The sequence below is a fragment of the Tyto alba genome, unplaced genomic scaffold (genome assembly GCF_018691265.1).
Source record: "Tyto alba isolate M040663 unplaced genomic scaffold, T.alba_DEE_v4.0 Super-Scaffold_1, whole genome shotgun sequence".
In the NCBI taxonomy this organism is placed as follows: Eukaryota; Metazoa; Chordata; class Aves; order Strigiformes; family Tytonidae; genus Tyto; species Tyto alba.
In genome coordinates, this window is record NW_024881261.1 from 5,251,348 (window position 1) to 5,266,002 (window position 14,655).

At 39.1% G+C, this 14,655-nt stretch overlaps 1 protein-coding gene across 2 annotated transcripts; it reads left to right on the top strand.

Annotated features, from left to right (window-relative positions):
• The first annotated feature begins 74 nt into the window (after nt 1-74).
• Nucleotides 75-14,230, top strand: IKZF5 (IKAROS family zinc finger 5). 2 transcript variants are annotated; one of them, XM_042786367.1, is made up of 6 exons: nt 75-187; nt 1,863-1,929; nt 2,805-2,899; nt 3,230-3,393; nt 3,647-3,829; nt 8,999-14,230. In XM_042786367.1, exons 4-6 carry the CDS (start codon nt 3,261-3,263, stop codon nt 9,940-9,942), a joined length of 1,260 nt encoding a protein of 419 aa, XP_042642301.1. In that variant the 5' UTR covers nt 75-187; nt 1,863-1,929; nt 2,805-2,899; nt 3,230-3,260; the 3' UTR covers nt 9,943-14,230. The 2 variants fall into 2 exon arrangements, with proteins under 2 accessions (XP_042642301.1, XP_032844478.1); XM_032988587.2 differs by lacking the exon at nt 75-187 and adding an exon at nt 376-394.
• The last annotated feature ends 425 nt before the right edge of the window (nt 14,231-14,655 follow it).

Genomic DNA, 14,655 nt, shown 5'->3' on the forward strand with positions numbered 1-14,655 from the left:
GCAACGTCCCGCCACCGCCCCGTGCGCGCGCAGCGCGGCGACGTGCGGGACACGCCCCCCCCCCCCACCCCACCCCACCTCCACGCGCGCGTGCGTCGCGGTCTCGCGAGGCTGCGGTGGGCACAACAAACATGGCGGCGGCGGCGGGGGCGGCAGGCGGCGGCCGCGCTGAGGGACGGCGGCGGGGGTCAGTAGCGCTTTTTCCCTTCCCTCTTTCTCCTCCCACCCCCGCCACGCCGGGAGGGGCTGTGGGCGGCGGCGTGGCCCGAACCCCACCCACCCGCGGTGGCGGCCAGTGAGGTGCATGCCCGGCGGCCGCGGGGTCCCCGCCGGGGCCTCCTTTTGCTGTGAGGGGAACCGGGCGCCTCGCTCTCGGCTTCCCGCCGGCACCGGGGTGGGTGGCGGCGGGGAAGAAGACGTGCTGGGTAGCGGGGGGTCGGGTCAGCCCCTCGGCTTTCTGCCTTGTTTTGAAAGCGGGGGGGGTGGGGGACGACGACGACACGACACCCCAGATTAAAGCGGAGGTCTCTCGTGGCCGCGTCGCTTCCCGCTCACGCGTGAAAGCGGCTTTTTGGGGAAAGGTGGAGGGAAGGTGGGGGGGTGTTGGGACGCTGTCTGGGGTGGGAAGGGGGGCGGAAGAGCAACTGGCGATTTTCTGTGGGTGATGATACGTCGTGGGGCTCGGCCCGGCCGACGCCGCGACTCCTGTTCCCTTTCCCACGCGCAAAACTCTTTTGAGAAGAAGCAGGAACGGCTTGGATAGAGTTTGGGATCTTTCCTTATTTGTTATTCCAAGTCCTTTGCACTGGAAAGGATGACACTGGGCCAAAGAGAGATTACCTCCCTGCCCCCCCCCCCCTTTTTTTTTTTTTCCTTAATGCCTTAAAAGAAAACGGGATGCATACGTATACTTGTAGTCATTTTATTTTCTGCAATATTTATTACTGCAATATGCGTTCTTACTGTCTGTGTTAAACTACTGGTTTTACCGTGTCTGAATTACTTTATTTAACATAATTCTTTAGGCAAAATATTTGTAACTCCGTTCATCCTAGCACATCCTATGGTGCTTCTTAGACTAAACTTACTACACATCAGCACTGTAACTACTGTTAAATCCAACAATAGTGCCTGTGTAGAAAATGAATAACCAGTATCCTACCCATCGGTGTATAAAGCTGGAGAAGATGTAGTTGTCTGTGCAGAAAATGCTCTGTATAAGTAGAGCTTGAGGAACCTCTAGTGTGATCAGCCCATTCGAGTGCTTGAAACACGAGCTGGTCTGCTCAGGTTTCTAATAATTAGAATAGCGTTTGCTAGTTTGCAGTAGTGACATAGTAAGCATCTAATCTGTATCATTTGTCCCTGAAAAGGAGAACTGCTGGTTGCATATCTAAAAAATGACACATAAAATCACAAAAGGTTTTTTTATGCATACAGTTGTAGAGGTTTGAGGTGGTACTTAAACTGTGGCAACTTACCTACACTGCCATAAAAGAATGAGTGTTTTCAAATTAAATCAGATGAAGTAGAGAAATGAGGTTTTATGCATTTTATCACCAAAATAATGTATTTTCCCCAATCAGATTTTTAAAAATGTGTGTAATTTTCTTTTAAAATTAAAAGTAATTATAAAAGTAATTGATCAGTTAAGCTTTTGTGCCTTATGCAAGGAGATACACAGATTCTTCTCTGAAAATATGGACCTTTAATGTGTCATGTTGAACCATTCAACATTTAGAATGGTTTAATTTTGAATTGTTATTTCTTATTGTAGAGTCCTGACTCAAATTATATTACAATGTCCTGTTTTTCTCTTCCATATCTTTAATTGATATCCTGATACCTTTGTTTTATTGCAGGAGACACCAACAAATAGAACACAAATTAACTTAAGCATACCACGAGGCTGGTGACACCTGAAATAGGGTAGGCAAAATTGATTCGTAAAGATGTGTTCAAAACTAATTTAATCATGATAATAATTATAGTAGTTGGGCACACTTAGGTATGATGTGAAAGAACATACTCATCTGGATGCTAGGCATGAACTAACGCCCGTAAATAACTTTGAAAATACAGGAGAGTGTGTTTAAATGGGGTCTTCAACTCAGGTCTTGAGTTTTTGTAGGTCACCTAATGCTTTGTTTAGTAGCTATCGGAAAACAAAAAGATATTCATATTGAAAATGTAGCAATACAAATTAGTCCTGATTATAATCTGCAGGAATAATAATGTGACTAACTCGTTGCCCTTTTTCCAACTGAATCCTAAAATCTGTCTCCATAAATTCATTGCAAATTGAGACTCATTTGTCATTTACAGTCCCAGAAAAAAGCATGGCCAATGACTTCTAATGAGTATTTTTATTATTTCAATGCAAAATAATGAAGTGAATTAAGACTTTTATGCAGGATAAGAAGCTAAAATTTTGGGAGAACTATGAAATACTGCTTTCTATAAGGTGTCGTCTTATCTTCGTTAATTGGTAACATTCAGTTGATTTCACAACATTACAGTTACCATAACTGACTTACCCAACTCTGGGATTTTTCTGGAGCCGCATGTTCACCAGAGAAACTATTAAAATGATCAGGGAGATAGAAGGGTCTTTTAGGGATATACGTGAAAGAGTGGATGCAGTCTTTGACATGTCTTTGCTGTAAGTGTAATTGTTTTAATAAAACAGCAGTAGAGTCTTAGAATCTGTCTTTCAAAACATATACATTTTTTCAAGTTTGTTTCTTACAACTTGTGGGGGTTGGGAAGAATAATGGACCTACATTTCCTTTTTTTCTCTCAAGGGAAGGTGGAGAGGCTGTGCTCTGTGCTTTCTGTCTGACCTGTTGGGAGCACATTTTGCAGCATGTTTGCTACTTAGCAGGGAACTGAAGTTCAGGTAAGATCCATTTAAAAAAAAAAGTATTTTGATTATTATGTCCTTTTATCCATTCGATATTGTCCTTGCATTACTGTTGCTGAAAATGGTTTTCCCAGTCATATATATTTGGTGATCTTTAATGAGGTAAAAGTTCTAAGCCAAATATTCTTACAGTTGTCAATTTCTGTGTTGTGATGTATGATAAATATAACCCTCCACTAAAAAAACCCAACCAACCAAGCAAAAACAAACCCAAAACAAAAACCAAACAAACCCCAAACAAACTTGTTTTTATGAATGCATTAATATACAATGACACTTGTGTTTTGAAAATATTTTTCATTCTAGGCACAAGAGGTTGAAAACATAAATAGTGAATATGGGTGAAAAGAAGCCAGAACCTTTGGACTTCGTAAAAGATTTTCAGGAGTACCTTACACAGCAGACTCACCATGTAAATATGATCTCTGGATCAGTTAGTGCAGACAAGGAAGGAGAGACTCTTCAGGGAGGTAAGCCAATTTCAGTGCTATCAGATTTTATTTCCTTGAGAATGTACTGTTTACATTCTAGATAATTACGCAGACTGCTACAACTGTATGGAAGCATTTCACATCACAAGATGTGTATGTACCTTTGTTTTATAGTTCTGTATATTTAAATACCGTGGGCATAGAGAAGCAAAAGTTATCTGATGTATTCTCATAGCATGATAGGTAGTATCCCACTGATTCTTGATGGACGTCTCTGTTGTGTTATTCACAGCTGGGACCGAAGGTGATCAGAATGGTCTGGATCATCCTTCTGTTGAGGTTTCACTGGATGAAAACTCAGGAATGTTAGTGGACGGGTTTGAAAGGACGTTTGATGGGAAGTTAAAGTGTCGATACTGCAACTATGCCAGCAAAGGAACAGCACGGCTCATAGAGCATATCAGAATTCATACAGGTATGGAATATTCTCGCAGTATTTTGCTGTGAGACATTGTGGTATTAATTCAATGTTACGATTTGCATGAGAGGAGGAGTTAGAACTATCACACTGTTTAAAGATGCTTATAGTTACTCAGCAAAACTATTTTGTTTTTTTGTTTTTAAAGGTGTGCCATGTACCTGTTTAAATTATGTAAATTCCAGCTTACACTTATTATTGCAGACTACTGAATTTGAAGTAACTATACATGGGAGTAAAGTTTAGTATGAAAGTATCAGAAAAGTGAAAAACATACATGCTACCACATGGAGATTTATAGGGGCTTTTCCTTCTGTGTTGTTTAGTTATGAAGATATTCCTGTTTTGCACAACATTCTGGATGCGTAGGTACAAAACATAGGAATAAAGTTTTCTTATTGGTAGAATATTCAAATGTGAGGGTATGTCATCAAATACGGGATTAATAATATTAATGAAAACAAAAAGTACTTACTGTGCTTGTTTAAGAGCATTTGCCACTGTTGGGTTTATAAAGCTGAAAAGCAAAACTCTGAGTAAAGGTTAGAATATCCTAAACTGTTTGCAGAGTCAGATCCAACTTCTTGGCAAATGAGAGAAAACAAATGAAAGGTCCTTGTGAAGTTTGACTTCATTGTCTGCTGAGTATATTACACTGACACAGAAGACTTTATAGCCGTTAACTAGAGTATTAAGAAGAAGAAAAACTATATTCTGCAAAGAGTGGAAGTTTTTGGAGGTTTCCAGTCTGGTATGGACTGTCCCAAAACTTCTAAGTGTATCATTTCACAGGTCTTGAGTAGGTGGTATTCTGGGACTTGCTTTGAAGGAAACCACATTGTTGTAACGTGGGTGTAATTGTAGGTCTTTATAGGTATAGTTATTGTTAGATTCTCACTTTGCTGTGAATCATTGCTTCTGCACAGTGTTTTGGATTCAGTACGGGATTTGGTATGAGAAGAATGCTGGTAGTGCACTGAGATTTTCATTTCTTGCTAAGAAATCAAGGACTCTTCAACTTCTTGTGTCCTACTAGTGCACAGGTACACAAGAAGCTGGGAGGGAGCAGAGCCTGAGCTTGGGACCTGAATTGGCCGATGGAATATTCCATATCATACAGTGTCATGCTCAGTATCGAGATGAGGGTTGGTTGGGAAGCTCTGGCTTTTCCAGGATTGTGGTTTCAGGATTTTCTTCCCTCTGTGATGGCTAGCCAGGAACAGGCCAGGCATCAGTCAGCAGGTGGTGAGCAACTGTACCATATGTTACTTGTTTTTATATTCTATTATTACTATTTTATTTGAATTAGGAAATTTGGTTTATCTCAGGTTTCCTTACCTTCACCCCTCCAATTCTCTCCCTGTCCCCTGGGGTGGGGATGGTGACCACGTGGCTGTGTGATGTTTGGCTGCTGGCTGGCTTTAAACCACGACAGTTGCACTGGCCCTGCAGCGTTGGCTTGGCATTACAAGGTGTAGTGGCTGACAAAATGGCAACCAACTAGAAATCTAAGAGTTGTGAGGTTCAGACTCCGAAGATAATATCACAGAATGGCTCTGTGATCTTTTAAATTCTTCTGTTGTGCTACCATGAGCTACCTCTGTGTGTAGCTGTTGCTGTTTTCAGATTCCCGGTGGAAGTATTGTCTAGTTCCTATAGTGGATAAAATACCGTGGCTTGTGTACCTGCGTTTGACACAGCGTTAATGCGATGGCTTGCTGCAGATCTGGAAAGCAGCAATGTGTTTTGGAGTGTTTGTTTTTGTCTAGTTTTTCAGAAAGCAGTTACAGCGTCAGTTACCATTTGCCTCATGGCATGTGGACAACCATAGATATTTTTCTTTTAACAGCTTTGCTCTGTGCAGTGCTATTTCTGAGCTTGTGACATGAAGGTTGTGTAGTGGGAGAAACTGTACTGCAGACTTAACACAACTCTTTTTTAAATGATACTTAAGATGCAGAAGTAACATCAACTTTAAAACTTCATGTCTTTTCAGTAGCATATAGCTATTGCCATCTAAAAACTTGCCTCCCCAAGCCCACAGTTATTACTAACCAGTTGTCAATATGAGCAGATGGGCTAAACCTGTGACTGGAGACATAAATTGCTACTAGAAGATACTGGTATTGTGTGTTTGCTGATTCTTGAGATGGTTTTAATGGTTTTGGTGTGCATGGGTTTTCTCAAACTGACTGAAAAAATGTGTTGTTACTTAATATCAAATGTTATAAATTTTAGCCATACTAGAGAGAAAAAAATCAAATATTCCTTTAAGTATCAAAATGTGCGTGTTGTGTGTCAGTATTCCTTCTCTCACTCTAGGAAGTTGCCTATCTTTTTTTATACTCTCAGATATTAGGTTAACAGTTCTTTTGTGTTTACAGAATGCTTCCTTATCCTGCTGCTGCTTCAGGGAGTAGAGGTCATTAAGTGGCTAGAGGTAGCAGAACAATTCCTGCTTCAGACTATGACCATTTCAGCACAGTTGCAGCATAATATATACAAAAGCAAGAGATTCCAATAAAGAATTGGGATGCTGAGAAATGTCCTCAAAAATATCTGACCCAATTGTTGTTATTCAGAAGCAACCACTGTGTGGTTTTTAGGGCAAAGCATAATACTTTGGGTTTGTGCCTTGACTAACATTTTGAGTTGTTTCTTGTGGTTGTAGTATATGATATTGTTAGCATTATACCAGAACAAAGCTTGACATGTGGGATGACTGTTGTCTCAGTGCTGCTGCAGGTATTCCTGTTATCAGAGGGTATATGCATGACTTACTTGATCAAAGAAACTTTCACAAAGGTGCTAGGAAAAGGGAGGCAAATCAAAGGCACACATTACGCTACTGCAAAACCATGCAGTCTGATTTATTTCTGTTTCAGCTAGCTAGGAGTGAGAGAGGGACAGAGGGGTGTCAGCCTAATGTCTATTGAAGAGCTTCCGTAATTTGGGCACACCTTCACACAATGAACCCTTTTATAGCCAAATTACCTGTTCAAACATGTCTGCCTAATGAAATACCAATAACTGTACCATGCTAACAGTTCACTTCCCTATACCAAACTATAGACAAGAATCTCTGGCTGCCAGAGGCCTTTATGTTTCTCTGTGTAGTTTCCCCTTTGCCTTTTCACAATATGTTTCATACCCTTAAATTTAATACAGCACTGTGTGGTGTCCTGATGGCAACACCATTTTGCCATTACCTTAATGGCTCTTCAGGAAGCCCCGCTTTGTTTCTTTGTACAGAGACAGGGGACCCCAGAACAAGGAAGGATTTTTTTTTGTTTGTTTTGGTTTGGTTTTCTTGCATTTTTCTCATGTAAGGGCAAGGAAATCCAAGACCTGAGTGTAGTTTTGCTCAGAAGCATAGTGGGGAAGCGTGGCAAAGTGCCAAGAGATGGATTGCATGGACTCCGAAGGCTCAGAGTGACTGAATCAGCATTAAAATAGGGAAGTGATGGCTGGCGAGTAGCCTCAGAGCCATGTAAGTAAATAGATAGTGCATCCTGGATAACATGCAAGTGCAGCAATGTGTCTGCCAAACTATGGCCTAGGCATGATCATGGAACCATTATTAAGTGCAATTTACTGCAGAATTAACTTCATGCTGAGACTGACAGCTGTGTAATTAGTAGGTCACCAGCTGTGTCGTATTAAGGGTGTGCAACAGGGTGGATGAATCTTTATCCCTGTAACCAGTTTAGAGCGAAGTAAGACCATTTAGATTGACATGTTCTTTATGAATCCACAGAGTTTGTCAGTCTGTTTGTACCAAATCTCCAGATCTTTACACGTGTATATATATGTGTATGTGTTTCTATCTATCTATATGAATACATTTATATCCTCATGGAGAAACTGTGGTTTCAGTTGGTGCAAATGAGGTAGTTAAAGGCAGCACAAAAATTGCTTTCTTTCCTCTTGAAGAGCCAGTGATGTAGGGGGAAAAAACCCTTACCTTCTGTGCAGTATCCAGGTTGTGATTCCAAACTATGGGAAGGGCTTTCGGTATCAGTCACGTGCCATCCTATAGGGTCTGTACAGTATTCTCAGTGTAATAGTGGCCCTTACTGAATGCAGATCTCTGGCTTCTACTGTTGTTTTAGATGGTTTTTGAAAGCCACAAACCAGATGTATCGCATTTACCATTTAAAATGTCAGAAAATTCTTAAAAAAAACCCATGAAGGTGGAAGAGGAGCCCACTGGCCTTTTTTTTTTTTTTTTTTTGAGTTTGTTGGGCTGTGGCAAGAGAATCAGTTGCACAACAGCGATTTAGAAATCAGCCTGGCATTCTAGATAGGAAGATAAGATGATATTTCATTTCAGCGCCTGAATGTGCATCAGATCCTTTAGGACTTATCTAACATTGCAGACCTGGATTCAAAAACTCCTAGAAGATCAACCTATGAAAGGAAAATTCAAAATTTCCACAGTATTATGTTACAAATTTGGTGGCCTGTAATTACGTTTGAAAGTTTTCTAAGTACTTTTAGAAGTGTTAATGTGACTATTTCTAAATATTTAATAGAAGAGCAGAGTCCCACCTATCAGGAAGGAGAATTCCTGACTCTCATGTCTGAGAGAGCACACAGGTGTCCAGGGATTAGCTGACTTTTGCTCTCTTTAACAACTTCAGCCACAGGATCCTTTTTCAAAATTAAGTTCTTGAGTGGATGTGTGCATGCATGGGTTATTTAGATAATAGTTTCAGGCTGTTTAAAAGCAGGAATGGTTGGGAGATATCAAAAGGGTATTCTCTGTCAATGTTTAAACACGATTATTAAGAATTACTACATTTTGGTGGTATAGACATTCCTGTAGCCAACTACTTATGTGCTTTATAGATGAGGTAGAGTTTGGATCCAGCAAAGAGCACCACACAAACCTCATTGCATTCAGCCCTTGGTGTCATTGCTGCAATTCCTAGTCAGGTTATCTGTTATGCTAATTCTGGTCACTTTTTTTTTTCTTATGCTTACTATCACTTGGGTGAGGCAGAGATGCCTAAGTTTACTCTGCTCTTCCACCAAATACCCAGACTAGCAGTGACTCTGAAGCTGAATCTGATTAACAGCTCCCAGTTAGCTACTTTCTGTTCCATGAAAAGCCTTTTTCAAGCACTCTGAGATGCTCTAGCATAATCTATTTTAATTTTCTAGGTGAGAAGCCGCACAGATGCCATTTGTGTCCCTTTGCATCAGCTTACGAACGTCATCTGGAGGCTCACATGCGATCGCATACCGGTGAAAAACCATACAAATGTGAATTGTGTTCCTTTCGCTGCAGTGACAGAAGCAACTTATCTCACCACCGCAGACGCAAACATAAAATGGTGCCTGTCAAGGGTGCAAGGTCTTCTCTAAGTAGCAAGAAAATGTGGGGGGTTTTGCAGAAGAAGACCAGCAATTTGGGGTACAGCAGAAGAGCACTAATTAATTTGAGTCCACCTTCCATGGTGGTTCAGAAACCAGACTACCTTAATGATTTCACTCATGAAATCCCAAATATCCAGACTGAAGCATATGAGAGCATGACAAAAACAACCCAGAGCAGTGGGTTGCCAAGGGATCCACAAGACCTTATGGTAGATAATCCTTTAAACCAGCTCTCTACATTAGCTGGACAGTTATCTAGCTTGCCACCTGAAAATCAAAATCCAGCTTCTCCTGACATTGTTTCCTGTCAAGATGAAAAGCCTTTCATGATACAGCAGCCTGCTGCACCTGCAGTAGTTTCAACTGTGTCAGCAAATATTCCTCAAAATTCATCTCCAACCAGCCCAGATCCTCGGCCTACACACAATCAAAGGAACTATAGTCCCGTGGCAGGTCCCAGCAGTGAGCGCAGTGCCCACACCAGTACTCCCAGCATAAGTAACAGTCAACCAAGTACTCCAGCTCCAACCCTTCCAGTTCAGGACCCTCAGCTTCTGCATCACTGCCAACACTGTGACATGTACTTTGCAGACAATATCCTTTATACTATTCACATGGGATGTCATGGATTTGAAAATCCTTTTCAGTGCAACATATGTGGGTGTAAGTGTAAAAATAAGTATGACTTTGCTTGCCATTTTGCAAGAGGCCAACATAGTCAACATTGACTGAGAACATGCTTTCATTTAGTTTTTTAACATATTACAATATATTTTTCATACTTGCTGAAGGAGAGCTTGCACATTCCCATAAGGAATCTTCACATTAATCAATTTGAAAAATAAGGCAAATTTATTTCTATGTTGTCATAAAACTTGCCAGGGAAATTTTGTATAAGATGTGATTGTTATTTTATAAGCAGCCTTTCAAAAAAGCTGAGAGTGTTATAAGAATCAGAATGCATTTACATTCTTTGGTTGCTAAATTTATGTTGCTTGTACTTAATCCCAATAAACGTTCTCCAAATATAGAAGCAGAGCGTGTGTCCTGAAACATAGGATGCAATTATCAGACTGTTTACTAGGCAAGACAAAAATCTTTTAACCATAAATGCAATGACACGTATGGTTACTTTTGAGACATACCCTTAAAAATTTAGCTATTCTAAACTGGAAAAACAAACAGAAGCAATTTAAACACACATATTCAATTTGATGTAAAACTTGCTGTAATCTGAAGGTTACTAATAAGCTTTTGCTTAGTCTAGTCTAACTCTTCATGCTAGGGCTCAAACACTAATTTTAACTATTATTTGTAAAGCTCATCACAAAAAGTGGAAGGTAATGGGTTATTGTGAATGAAACTGGTAGGAAAAAAGAGCTAAAAGCTTGTCATTTACAAGTTATACAAGAGAAAAATTAAGTATGACACCTTATTTTAAACTACACTTACCAAAATTTTACATGTAATTCTTTAAAAAGGAGGTAATTTTTAGCAGTCATAATAAAGAGCTTGTAGAACTAATATATATTCTGTGAGATTAACTGCCTTAAACTAATTTGTACAGATGTTTAAAATTTGCACAATTAGACTTCTGTCTTGCTGATAGAAGTTCTCTTAGAAACAAACAAGAGGTTTACAAATCAAAAATCAGTTTTATCTCGGGCCAAGCTACAACTGATAGGTTGACTGTATGTTTGAAAGTTGTATAATCTAGTTTACTGTAAACTTCAGCTAACTTGGGAGTCAGTTTGTCTCGTCCCTTCCCCCCAAACTTGTTGTCCTTTGGTGTGCTAGAAATAAGGGGAAGGGCTTCTGGGTTTTTTGAACTGTTCATGTAGTAGACAAAGGAATACTGTCTGACTACATTTTGAGTCATTGTGATTGAGAATCGTAGGTGGCAAATGGTAACTGAAGATGTAAGTGAAGTCCATTGCACACTTTTTTTTTTTATACTGTACAGCTTACTTTAGAAGGACTTAGGCTAGTGGACAGGCACTTTAATATAAACCTAAATAAAACATCCTAGCAAAATTAATAAAAGCTCTTGATGCGTTACACAATAATTTGTAATATTTCAAAAAAGTGAAGAACTATTACTTTTCCCATATTTAGACATGCACTTTTACCTTAATTTGTCTTATTTCAGACAAATTAAAGCTTCCCTTATATATTCCCCCTTTACTATCAGCAAAATATGGCAGCAAATATGTTTTGTTAAAAGCAGGAAGATTTTATTGTTGTGCAAGTCAGAGGTTGGAATCTGAATAACAAATGTTTGGCTTATTCAAATTTATATTGTTCTGGGAGCTAAAGCTTCCTGGAGGTGATGGAAAAAACTAACAATGACTTCAGCATAAGATCCATGCAGGAAAAAACACCCATCTGAGAATTTTAGCTTTAGAAATAATTTTGACTTTAATAAATTAGAAATTTGGGAACTCAATATGTTTCTCTCTACCTGACTTACCTAGTGTTGGATTTTCTGTGCTGAAGTAACCAGTTGAAGGAAATGGATTCTTGGCTGCACAGAGTCTTGTAGGAATGGGGTGAAAAATACACCATTGAAGTATTTCCAATGTAGTGAAGATGAATGATAACACGTTGTCGAGCCTAAAACTGTTTTTGGTTTCAGGCCTGGTTCAAAGTCTGTTTCAGTGGATTTGTAAAACAGAATGTAATTTCTATTTTTCATGATAGTCTTTATAATTCCAAAATATCTCTTTGTTGCTTTATACTTTAAAAACGTGTTTTATAAGCAAAACTGCAACTCTGTGTGCATAAACATAGAGAGTCCTTTATTTTAAGGACTAAAAGTTGACTGAACGGGAATCCAGTTGGAAGTTACTGCTCCTGAACAGGTTTTACAGCATGGTTCTTCTAGTCAGAGAATACTGTAGAAATGATAGCTCTCTTTTGATCACATATTGACACATGCGAAAATCTAACTTTGGCTAAAATACAATATTAGAAAACAGACGTTACTGCTGAAGACTGCTACAATTAGTAATTTAGAGAGATAATTTTCCTTGCCTTTTGATGATGCAAACTTCTATTCCTGGGCTGTAGTGACTCCAAGGAAGCTTCTGGAATGGTGGTGCTCCAGGGAGCGCCTTCCAGTGCTGGATGATGCGGATCACAACAGCCAAGTTCTCCTTGGTTTGCAGCTCAGCCTTTCCCTCCTGGTATTAGTAGGGAGATTAACTCCAGTGCACGCGCTGGAGATTTCATCCTCTCATTCCATTTACACTGTTTCTGATCCATTAGGACGTTCACTGGCAGTGCCTGTAAACATTATAGACTTACTTTTTTGTGTCAGCTAATGATCTGGCCATTTAGAAAAATGACTTCTTAATTATGATGCCCCTGAACAAAATTATAAACGGTCGCTAATAGGTAGCAAGAGGAAGCCTGCATGATCCCGTTGAAAAGGGGCCCTGGTTTAGGAGGGGATCCTCCATTGAGGGGGAACATATGTTCTTAATAATAGAACTTGGTATGAAAAAAAAAAACTAACTCCAAACGTTGCAAATAGCTCTTTAGAAGTATTTTAATACTGATGACTTAATACAGTTGTTTCTGCTTTGAAGTACCTAAGGAATGGAAACTGAGCTTGAAGATCTATGAACTGTTGATCAATGATAAAAATATTTTTCCTGCTTTCCTTGTGCAAGCTCCTGTTTGCAGGGGGGATCCGTAGGCAGCAGCAGGCCTTGGTGTTCATCCCTTGATTCTGCAACCAGAGCCGGGGAGTGGATCGCTGCTAATTCTTAATTTTTCAACATAATGCTGTGTGTTCAGTTGTGCCAAACAGTACCCTGACTATATTTGTTTCCTTCTGTCTACTGAGTAGGTTTGGAAGGTGCATTTTCATAATAGTTTTTAATAATTTTGTACATACTACTTACTATAATTTAAAGACCAGAATTAGTACTGGAAAATGGTTTTAGAGTGTGATCCTGACAATTCCCTTGCACAAGCAGGCCTTATTCAGAATCAAGGAGGGATACTTGTCAGGAATTGTGGGATCGAGTTCTCGGGTAGTAGGACTTCTCGTACTGAGTTCTCAATGTGCTATACTGCACTAATTTGTTTGCCTTTTTTTTTTTTTTTTTAAATAACAACAAATCCTTGTATTATAAGGTGGTGATTAGCATTTTAACTTATATTAACAGGGAAATTTGGGAATGAGTTGAAATTTTTCCATAGCTTGACTCTTAAATTCTGTAGTTGAAAAAAAAAAAAAAACCAACAAAATAAACCCCACAACTTTGTGGGTTTTTGTCATAGATTATTTTATAGATTTGTTGACATTTTTAACATGCATTATTTATAGTGCTCTTAATACAGACTTATTTTGAGACTGAATTTTCCAATGAGCGTGCAAATATTAGACTCAAGATCTTAGTAGATTATCTCAGTTAATACTTAAACCAACTGTGAAGCAGCTAATAGGGAAAATTAGTTGTTTTTTCACAGATACATGTTTAGATGAAGAAGATGCTAACATAAAACATTGATTGGCATTTTAACATAAAACTCAGTGCTGGAAGACATGTTCCAACAGAGTTTCCTAGCAAAGTGATCTGTTGCTATTTGTTTTTTTTTCCAGAATGTTTGGGGGGGTTGCTTGTTTGCTTTTTGTTTCTTTTTGACGAAGGGAATGTATTTAGAAGTCTTCACTGGCAAGTTTTCTATTCATCTTAAGCTTCTTTGAAAATCTATGGCAAATGGATGTTCTGCTGCAGGAAATCTATCCCCTGCTGAAGCATTTTTCATTGAGCAATCTTTGTGTATGTGCTTCTAAGTACCTGCTTTGTTAATAATATGTATTTCAGTGTAAAAAGCGTATTTTGTATGCAAAAATGAAACTTGTTAGAGTTGTAAAATAAATTTTATTGTGTAGTGAATGTTTCAGATGATGAGTTTAATTCTGAAATAACTTGACTATATCTAGTGTAGTTCATGTTGTGAAGCTTTGCTTTTGTAAGATAGGAATAAAATAATACTTTCTAATTAAGTCTTATGTTAGTTCTTAATTGCATATGCTTCAAGAGGTGGAACTGATGAACTGCTCCTGACTAGCTGTGGTCTAGATAGGGTAAGGAAGGTAAGCTTACCTTTTGGGTAAGCAAGGAACAACGCATTTGTCTGCTTAATTTGAAAATGCTTCATTCTAGTGCTGACCCAGGATACACTTTTACTCTTTTCCACTGTTAATCTTGCACATTTGGTCATCTTCCAAATTATTTGTTTCCTTATACTCATATTTCCTTTTAATCAACTGTTTCTGTGTCTGAAATCAGAGTTTATATCGTGGTGAGGTGGTTGTTGCTGCATATGGCACTTCTATGTATGTTGCTGTTAGCAATTTTGAAAGTAGCACAGAGTTCCTTTGGACACTGGAGTTAATCTCCATGCGTGCGTATCTGAGCGCAACT

What these genes read in the sequence shown, in the direction of transcription:
- IKZF5 (XM_042786367.1), top strand. Translation starts at nt 3,261, where the DNA reads ATGGGTGAAAAGAAGCCAGAACCTTTGGACTTCGTAAAAGATTTTCAG. An exon ending in AGGAGAGACTCTTCAGGGAG is followed by an intron (nt 3,394 to 3,646) that starts GTAAGCCAATTT and finishes TGTTATTCACAG; the next exon opens with CTGGGACCGAAGGTGATCAG. An exon ending in GCATATCAGAATTCATACAG is followed by an intron (nt 3,830 to 8,998) that starts GTATGGAATATT and finishes TTAATTTTCTAG; the next exon opens with GTGAGAAGCCGCACAGATGC.